Below are 10,039 nucleotides of genomic sequence, written 5' to 3'. Positions count from 1 at the left end.
GCTGCTGATCAATTGTTAGGTGTCGTCTTGGTCTCATGATGTCAAAATGTGAACAGCATGATGAGGAGGACTGTTTAAATACCAATTCTAATTGAACCAGGAAATTTATTGGTCGATTCATGGATCAAACACCTGATGTGAATTTTGCCGTTAAACTCCTTGTTAGAGAACAGCAACTTGTGCAAAAAGTACTGAAACATTGAACAGTTGGACATGTGCATTCAAAAGTTTACAGAAGGTCACATTAAGTTCACCTGTAAAGGTTATAATGCATTTTAGGTTCATCCTGAAATTTCACCCGAAAGCCGAATATCCCTAACTTTTTGTGAGTAGTGTATTTGAGTCACAGCGTTTGAAAATGTGTTCCACATCTCATGTCCACGCTGTGCCGTTATGAACGCTGACACTTTACCCTGCAGTCAGTCACCTTCACCTGCCGGCCCAGCTGACCCAGCTGATCCCAGCTCAGATCAGATCCAGCCTGGCTCACGGCAGCGACTGTCCTCAGCGGCTCCAGACGGGGCGTCCCGCTGCTGCTGGGGCTCCAGACGGGGCGTCCCGCTGCTGCCGGGGCTCCAGACGGGGCGTCCCGCTGCTGCCGGGGCCAGCTGGGTCTCCACGGTCTCCTCCGGTCTCTGCTGGTCCTCGGTGGGACGGTCCCATCCAGTTTCCAGCTGCTGAGAGAATCCGTATGGGCCAGACAGGGCTGACCCAGCTCTGAGGCGGAGCTAAGGGTGGTGGGCGGGGCGTACACTACTGGGGGCGGGGCTTACCTAGCTGTGGGCGGGGCGATGGTGCAGCTGATCAGTGCAGATGTCAGCGCAGCAGCTCGCTTTGTAGCAGAAACATAACAGAGGAAAGAAAAATGGAGGACGCGCGGCAGTCCTGGTCAGACGAGGACGTCAGGGCTCTGCTCGCCGTCTGGACAGACGTCCAACGCCAAATCCACGCTGTCTGACCACATGAGGACGTTATGTGATATACAGTGAGAGAGCGGGACAGGTCTGCCAAAAAGTGAAAAAGTGTAAAAACTGAACAAACTGAGGCGTCAGTACAAGGCGGTATAGAGAGGCGTGGTCCTGCGCTCTGTTGACAGGTGGACCTTCAGTCTGCAGAGTCACATCAGCTGAGCCCCAGAAGATGCTCCAAATCAGGTGTTCATGTCCTGGACCCCTGATGTGACCCCACAGACCCCCATGTGAGGTCGTTTTGCCCTGTAGGACCCCTGATATCTGGACATTATTTTTTTTCACAAGCATTTAAACACAATAAATCTGATCCAGTATCACTGATCTGATGTTCAAGTATCGCATTTTAATCATTTGTTTTTCATCTTCTCTGACTCTAAAACTATCTGGGCCTCTGATGCTCCAGCAGCACCCAGGCTGCAAATCTCAGCCACCTTTCTGACCATCAAAAAATACATAAATAAAATCACACCGATGTGATGGTGGCATTGTAATAATAAACTGGCCAAACTTTTGCACAGTAAATTTAAGAAACAAATTATTTTTTCTTGGATTCTGTGGGTCCAGAGGAACATTTATTCAAGTGTTGGCAGGATTTTCTGGTATTCTGCGTTTTTTCCAAAATAGTTTTTTCGCTCCTCCTCACAGATATATAACCGTCTGCATCAGGTTTGGTTCACAGCACATCTGGACCAAGCTGGAAAAAAATACCTTTTTAGATTTTTGATGTGAAATAATGTCCCCAAAACTCCTGCTGCTTTATTAAACTTGTCATACTTCATGAGCACATTTACATATTGATCTGAAATTTGAGGCACCTATTTAGGAGCGTTCACTGACGGTTGTGTTTCATCACTAGAGGGCACTATGTGAAACGCTAAGTGCTATGTGTGCAATGTGAAACGTTAATATCGCATAAACCGTGTGATTGATGTGTAAGGTATTTGATATACACGGTCTATGTTCATGTCTGTTGATGCATAAAATTTGGTTTTGAGTGATGAAAGTGGCCGTGGCTTTTACAACAATTCTTGTTATCCAAAAAAAAAAAAAAAAAAAAAAAAAAAAAACGAGTTAAATTGACACTGCAGGTCTGAGAGAGATGCAAAACTTTCAGCTGATCCACTGAAATGAAAGCAAGGTTTGCTTGAAGCAGCCTGAAGTCGAGTCAGACGCCTTCACTCTGTTTTTGAAAATGTACAAAATCAGTTCACATGTAAATGTCCACTGGGCCTCATTCCAACGACATCACAGAGATCAGCAGACTCAGCACTCACTGTGTTTATATGCTTTTTCTGTCTCGCCAGATGTTCCATCAAACGTCTGGCACTATTTGACGATACACCCGAAATCAGCAGAGCGACATGTGATTTTTTTTTTTTTTTTTTTTTCAAAATTTTATCCCGAACCATTGAATTGTTCTGAATTTTTAAAGTTGATTTAAATATCCCAGTTTGGCACATGTGATGTCATCGCCTCAACTCGTGAGAAGGTCCTGTTCCAGCTCAGTTATCACTGATCACTGATGGTGTCATATGGCCAGTAGGTGGCGCTGAAGCAGAATCAAAAGTTTAAATCGCCATGATTCTTTAACCCTTCATCCAATTAATTTGAAATACTGTACACTTCTTAATGATACCTGACAGGACGTCCTCATGTAGCCACTGTCAGCCAATCAGCTTTTAGCAGCACTTTGAAAAATACATTTGCCTAAACTTTGCTCCCTAATTACCTTGTCGCCATAGCGACGGCCAGTCAGAACTCCATCTGTTCTCCTCCAGAGGTTCAGACTGGCCTTGTGATGAGCTACGTGCTCTCTTCAGCGGGCTTTTTGTTTTTTGCTCATGTGCTAATTGCACCTTCTCCTCTCTCACTCCAGCGGATTCACGTGATTTTTTTCCCCAAAACACTGGGGAGAAAAATCGATGAGTAAATTTGCAACAAACTACCCCCAAATCGCAAAAAAATGATCACAAAATTAGCCAAAAAAATACCAGAAAATGAGCAAAAATATGTCAGTTTTTAATTACAATATTTTATTTTATATTTTTAATTACGCTATGATTTTAATTATAATGATAATTATAATACTTAAAGGTCAGGTCAGTGATGCTGGATCAGATTTGTTACGTGTGCATTCAGACGACTTTCAGAAGTATTTAAACTATTCCTCAGGGGGCGTCCAGGGCCCCTCGGGGTCCGCGGCCCCCACTTTGAACACCACTGGTCTAAATCATGTGCAGGCATCTGCTGTGGTCATCATCTACCAGGACACGCCCATCCCCATCAAAACAACCAATTAGATTTCAGTCTCCTGTATGTCAGTGAGGTCAGCCAATGGGGCGCCGGCCCTGAGGGAGACACTGCGTGGAAACAGTTAAAAAGTCAAAGGTCAAAGGTCACGCACAGTCACAAGCATCAGTTCAGCGGTCATATGTGGAGATCCAGTTAGTAACATTGAATGCTGACCCCTGTCTCCTCCTGAACCCGCTTTGAGGAAAGGTTCCTGCTGGAGAACCAGGGTCAAAGCGAGGTTCCTTTAGAGCACCGCCAGGTCGTGGCAGCTCTTGGACCGGACCTTGACGGCCATGCGCTGGTTGTTCCGGGCCACCAGCCGGTCCAGGAACCGCCGGGCCTTCTGGGTAAGACTCTCTTTGCGTTTGTAGATGGAGTGGCGGCGTTGGATGACCTCAGTTCCATCTCGGCGGAGGCGGATCTGTCGGACGACACCCTCGAACAGCTCGGTGACGTTATGCTGCAGAGACGCCGACGTCTCAATGAACTTACAGTCAAACACCACTGCACACGCTCGGCCCTCTGGGAAAAAAAGCATTAATACATTAATAGGCCAAATAACATCAACAACAGAACAATAAAATATTTAGACATTTTCTTGAACTACAAACTGATTATGGCAACAAACTGGACCACAGGCCTGCAGACCACTTTTGAGAACCATTGTTAAGAATGATGAGCAATATCATGACCGGGATAATGGCACTGAGATGAAGTCATCGTGTTTCCAAACTGTGTGTTTGTCTCCTGTGACCTTTGACCCCTACCTTCCACGGCGACCTCCCTGGATCGGACCAAGTCGCTCTTGTTGCCCACGAGGATGATGGGAAGGTTCTCGGCCTGGCGGGCGCGGCGCAGCGTGATGCGCAGCTCAGCGGCCGAGTCGAAGCTGGAGCGATCAGTGACGGAGTAAACGATGACGTAAGCACTTCCTACTTTCAAACAGCGATCCTGCTCCGCTTCCTGTGGGGGTGAGGGGGATATTAATGTGCAATTTTTTTTGTACCTCTGTGTTCTGATTTTGAAAATGTTGATATTGTTTATCTTGTTTATGTTGTCATTGTTTATGTTGAGCCAGTAACTGTTACTCATTTTATTGTTTTTATCTGTTAGTTGCTTTGGCAACATAAGCCCTGTCTTGTCATACCAATAAAGATCTTTAAATAGAAAAAACTAGCCGCACTCCCCCTGCCCTGTAGAAGCAGAGTGAGTAGAACGGACACTGACTGGGGAACCTGCCGCTGTTCATGGGCCAGCTGGCAGCCATCTTTGGGGAACTGATGGACAAGGGAAGTCTGGGCAGTCTGAGTGCCTGTGAAGATGCTTGTTTTGATGATGCCGGTGAAGCATCACCAAAACAAGCATCTTCACAGGCACTCAGACTGCCCACATCATCACAAGGCTTCAGTAAGCCAGCAGCTCTTGGATCCTGTCAGCAAACCAAAACTGTTCCACTACATTGCCTGGTCAACACACACACATACACACACACACACACACACACACACCAGGTTGTACCTGAGTGTCACTCTCCCAGGTGTCCATGACGATGAGCGTTGTCTCCTCTCCATCAACTGTCAGCGTCCGTTCATATGTGTCTTCTGGAACAAACAACAACAGTAAATAACAACAAACAAAAGCTTCTCTGTGTGATCAGCATCCTGTGAGAGACAAACGAAAAAGAACGTTGTCAACAACGAAAAGAACAGTGTCAACAACAAAAAGAACAGTGTCAACAAAAAGAACAGTGTCAACGAAAAGAACAGTGTCAACGAAAAGAACAGTGTCAACAACAAAAGAATAGTGTCAACAACAAAAAGAACAGTGTCAACAAAAAGAACAGTGTCAACGAAAAGAACAGTGTCAACAACAAAAAGAACAGTGTCAACAACGAAAAGTACAGTGTCACCGACAAGAACAGTGTCAACAACAAAAAGAACAGTGTCACCGAAAAGAACAGTGTCAACAACAAAAAGAATAGTGTCAACAATGAAAAGAACAGTGTCAACAATGAAAAGAACAGTGTCAACAAAAAGAACAGTGTCAACAACAAAAAGAACAGTGTCAACAAAAAGAACAGTGTCAACAAAAAGAACAGTGTCAACAACAAAAAGAACAGTGTCACCGAAAAGAACAGTGTCAACAATGAAAAGAACAGTGTCAACAAAAAGAACAGTGTCAACGAAAAGAACAGTGTCAACAACAAAAGAACAGTGTCAACAACGAAGAGAACAGTGTCAACGAAAAGAACAGTCAACAACAAAAAGAACAGTCAACAACAAAAAGAACAGTGTCAACAATAAAAAGAACAGTGTCAATGAAAAGAACAGTGTCAAGAACGAAAAGTGTCAACAAAAAGAACAGTGTCAACAATAAAAAGAACAGAGTCAATGAAAAGAACAGTCAACAACAAAAGAACAGTGTCAACAACGAAAAGAAGGTTGGTAAAAACAACCAGAGCAGTGAAAACAACAGACTGAGAGAACAGCAGAAAGCTTCCCACTGAGCATCATGTCAGGCTGCTATTGATCAGTTCAGGCTGTCAGTCATCGCCCCAGGCCAATCAAAGCATAACATGCAACTCAGTGCACCAATCAATGATTTAGATGGGTCAGCCAAGGCTGTGAGGCCAGATCAATGTCAGAGCAGAGAGACAGGCAGGCAGGCAGACAGACAGACAGACAGGCATACAGACAGACAGGCAGGCAGGCAGACAGACAGGAAGACATGACATCCACAGTCTCGACACCATGTCTTGGCATTTAAAAAAAAAAAAAGAGAGAGAGAGATAGAGAGAGAGAGTTGTTGCAGGAGACATTAGACAGATTGTTAATGTTGTTTTTTAATCCTAAGCTGCATATTTCAGATCCTCATGATCCTCTGGGTAAACCAGGCGGCTTCAGGGCCGCTGGAAGGTTTATTTTTTCACTTTGACAGAGCCAGGCTAACGACTCCCATAGACTTCAAGTCTTTATGTTAAGCTAACAGGAAATGCTACCCATAGGAACCACTGGACGTACAGAGGAGAAAATGGTGTCCAACATCTGGTCTCAGTCTGTCGGGAAAAGGGGATTTTTCCCAAAATGTTGGAATATTCCTTTAAACTAAGCTCACTGTTAGCTGAACTGGCCAGACCACTTCTGAACTATCACCTCTATATTTAACCAGAATACATCACCACCTTCGCCACCCACCTGCAGACTGCTCGTCCTTGTCCGTCACCCCGGCGAAGATTCCCGCCAGACTGGTTTTGCCGACACCATGGTCGCCTAGCAACACCACACGGTAAACACAGTCTGAGTCGCTCTGCGAGTCGTCGTCCGAGTCGGAGCTCCAGTGGGCGCGATACAGGAGCGACTTGTCTCCGGGGTGGTAGGACGCCGACTGGCCCAGCGGAGGGTGACTGCGCTGGGGCCGGGAGCACTGGGAGGACTGGGGCTGATCCTGGGACTGGGAGGACTGGGGTTCGCTGGGCTGGGAGGACTGGGAGGATTGAGAGGACTTCGGTTCACTGGACTGGGAGGACTGGGTGTGGGACGTGGCGGGGCCGGGCGGGGTGCCGCCGGCGGCCGGCTGCTGGGCATCCCGTGCCCAGGGCGGGTGCTGATGGAAGTGGGCGGAGGGGACGGGGGTGCTGGCTCGGCGCTGCAGAGGCTCCTTCTCTCTCTGGGTGTTGAGGGTCATGTTGCTATGGTAACAGCATCAGGACGGGCCTGCGGCGGGAGGGAGAGCAGGGAAGTGACATTTGGCTGATGCAGGGTTGGAGGCAGCCCATCACATAATCTGTCTAATCCTGCACCTCAACCTGCAAATTACTGAGCTCTTTCCCTCCTCCTGCCGCTCGCCCGGTTCCTCCACGGTTCCTCCACGGTTCCTCCGTATTCCCAAGCTGTTGGCACAACTCGCTGCTTCCTCCTGGTCATTTATCTGTTCTTTTCTTTTGGTTTTTCTTTTCTGCTCTGCTTCTCTTCTACAGCCTGCAGAACCACAGTGCTCTCTAACCACATCGTCCCTCTGGTCTCCTCTGTTCTGTTCTCCTCTGTTCTGTTCTGTTCTCCTCTGTTCTCCTCTGGTCTCCTCTGTTCTGTTCTGTTCTGTTCTGTTCTCCTCTGTTCTCCTCTGTTCTCCTCTGTTCTGTTCTGTTCTGTTCTGTTTGCACTGCTTCTCTTTCCTCATTAATTATTTTACAGGGTGTGTGTTTTATGGGACGGAGCAGTTGAGAGGGCAGCGAGCGGGCGATGGGGGCTGATTCTCCAAAAAGCAGCTGCCGGCCCCTCTGAGCTGTTAGGGTTAGTGTGAGCTCTGTCACACACCGAGCGCACGACACAAACCAGAAACACACACAGTCAAGAGGCTGAATACCTGTCATGTCTCTGTGCCGATATATTTCACCGACCTTGTTTTACCATCTAACCAACACTCATCCTGCTGCTTCCACACTGTCCAGAGCTGTGTGTGTGTGTGTGTGTGTGTGTGTGTGTGTGAGAGATAGAGAGAGAGAGAGGTACAGAGTATTAAATATATATGTTTTGTTTTGCTGGACTTTCACTTTTAAAGCATCAGTTTTGTTCCTCTCAAATGAATCTGAACTCACATGCGTTTCACACTCCTCAGCTCCCATACAGGCAACATTACAGGCGACTGGAAGGAGGTCAGAGGTCACGGCAGCCTGAACAGGACTGCTGATAAACTGGAGAGTGACTCAAAGTTCACCCGGACAGAAAATGTCATGTCATTTGTCCCTGCGCTGGTCATCAGGGCTGCAATCCTCCCAAACAGGATGACACTGACAGGCACATCAACACGAGCAGCCCTGATGCACAAACACAGGAAACCACACACACACACACTCTGTCAGACAGACAGACAGACAGACAGACAGACAGGCAGACAGATAGACACTCACCTCAGAACCCCTGAATGGTCTCTTCCCATCCAACTTCAATCCAGAACAAAACTGAACAAACTCCCTCTCCCTCTGTCTCTCTCCGTCTCTCTCTGTCTCTCTCTCTCTCTCTGTCTCTCTCTCTCTCTCTCTCTCTCTCTCCGTCTCTCTCTGTCTCTCTCTCTCTCTCTGTCTCTCTCTGTCTCTCTCTCTCTCTGTCTCTCTCTCTCTCTCTCTCTCTGTGTAACAGTACCCCGGTGCCACGGTAACCCGCCTGGAAAAAGTTCCACAACGGCGTTAAAAATTCAACAGTGGAATCACAGGGTTATCTCTCCCTCGCTCTCTCTCCCTCTCCCTCTCTCTCTCTCTCTCTCCCTCGCTCTCTCTCCCTCGCTCGCTGGTGTCAGAGAGAGAGAGCGAGCAGAGGAGAAACATATAGCTGCAGAGAGGGAGGGAGTGTGTGTGTGTGTGTGTGTGTCAGAGAGAGAGACGGGTTGTTTTGTCAGTGCGCACGTTGACTTGGTTTGGTTTAGGAAACATTTTGGTCACTTCCTGTTTGACCCAGACGCTGCAGTTCAGCCTCAGGAACTGAACCGCTCCAAAAACAAAAAGCCAAACCGCTTCGCTCTCTGGAGCCCAAACCGCCTCTCACGAGCGTTAAACACCAACCCTGACCCAGCATGGCAAAAATCACAGAAAATATATATTTCTGATGATTTAAAACTAAGGGACAATGCTAATTAATAAACATTTCAGTTTCCACACTGATGTGCCGGCGTTAGCTCAGGAGCTCAGGAGCTAATTTTCACCTGCAGTCCCGGGACAGGTCAGACCGAGCTCACGAGCAAACATCAACAGTACAATACAATACACGATACAGTACAATATCAAACAATACAGTACAGTACACAACAATACAGTACAGCACACAACAATATAATTCTGTACAATATAATACAATACAATACAAAACAATGTAATACACAATACAATACAAAACAAAACAATACAGTTAATGTTTAAAGGTTGGGTCAGCTACCGAAACAGCTGGGTTAGGGTTAGGGTTAACCCTAACCCTAACTCCGCCTGCCATACAGAAGACCGGGGGTTCAATTCCCCACCTGGACAAGCTGGCATCACTACTTTAAACTATAATGAATTACTTTTTCAAAGTAACGAGCCCAACACTGACAATGATAGATGAAATTTGACAGCAATGTCCACACTGCAACAGCAACGCAAAAATATGTGCATTAATAAGAGGATTTAAGAAAAGAAAAAAGTAATCATAAAAATTACTTTCCCCAGTAATTGAATTACTCTTCTGCAGCAGTAATTGCAGAATTTCCCTGGTTGGGATTAATAAAGTATATCTATCTATCTATCTATCTATCTAATTGACTAGTAATCAAAATTACTTTTTTACAGAAGTAATTAGTAATTGTAACTTATTCGTTTTGTGAGTAATTGGTCCCAACACTGGTTAAGACAGACTGATAATAGCAACAGATGCTAACAGGTGCTGAGCCACTAAAGGGAGCAGGTGGGACCAACCCAAACCTTTGGGGCGGGGTTACCACTGACGACAGCCAATCAGAGGAGACTGTACAGTCCGTCTGTGTGATCGACCTGTACGGCTCATCTGCAAAACCTTTAAATCTTTCTCTATTCAGTGAATCGTGCTTTTGTGTTTCTGGCCGTTCAGTTGAGTGTTTTCGGTGTCTGGCTGTGCTGCTCGTTATCTTCAGGTCTGGGTCAGAGAGGATTCCCATACACACCGGTTAAGAGCGCGCACCGTGTACCAGGTCTCAGTCCCGATCGCAGCGAGCAGGGCTCCAATCCGACCTCGGGTCCTTTGCTGCAGGTCATCCCCTCTCTCTCCCCTGCCCTT

The 10,039-nt window shown here is 46.6% G+C and overlaps 1 protein-coding gene across 1 annotated transcript; it reads right to left on the bottom strand.

Moving 5' to 3' along the window:
* Positions 1-3,108: 3,108 nt before the first annotated feature.
* Positions 3,109-8,267, bottom strand: rem1 (RAS (RAD and GEM)-like GTP-binding 1). Its single transcript, XM_030052050.1, has 5 exons — positions 8,170-8,267; positions 6,458-6,976; positions 4,782-4,861; positions 4,031-4,226; positions 3,109-3,785 (listed from the first exon to the last, which is right to left on the bottom strand). Exons 2-5 carry the CDS (start codon positions 6,945-6,947, stop codon positions 3,508-3,510), a joined length of 1,044 nt encoding a protein of 347 aa, XP_029907910.1. The 5' UTR covers positions 6,948-6,976; positions 8,170-8,267; the 3' UTR covers positions 3,109-3,507.
* Positions 8,268-10,039: the final 1,772 nt, after the last annotated feature.

This window comes from Myripristis murdjan, chromosome 5, assembly GCF_902150065.1.
Source record: "Myripristis murdjan chromosome 5, fMyrMur1.1, whole genome shotgun sequence".
Taxonomy (NCBI): domain Eukaryota; kingdom Metazoa; phylum Chordata; class Actinopteri; order Holocentriformes; family Holocentridae; genus Myripristis; species Myripristis murdjan.
The sequence above is the reverse complement of the archived record's forward strand: the minus strand, read 5'-3'. Positions and strand labels throughout refer to the sequence as shown.

Bases quoted from the DNA above. Each gene is read 5' to 3' on its own strand.
- rem1 (XM_030052050.1), bottom strand. From the start codon at position 6,947: ATGACCCTCAACACCCAGAGAGAGAAGGAGCCTCTGCAGCGCCGAGCC. The intron at 4,862-6,457 runs GTGGGTGGCGAA...TTGTTCCAGAAG, and splicing joins CAAGGACGAGCAGTCTGCAG to ACACATATGAACGGACGCTG. The intron at 3,786-4,030 runs GTAGGGGTCAAA...TTTTTTTCCCAG, and splicing joins CAGGGAGGTCGCCGTGGAAG to AGGGCCGAGCGTGTGCAGTG.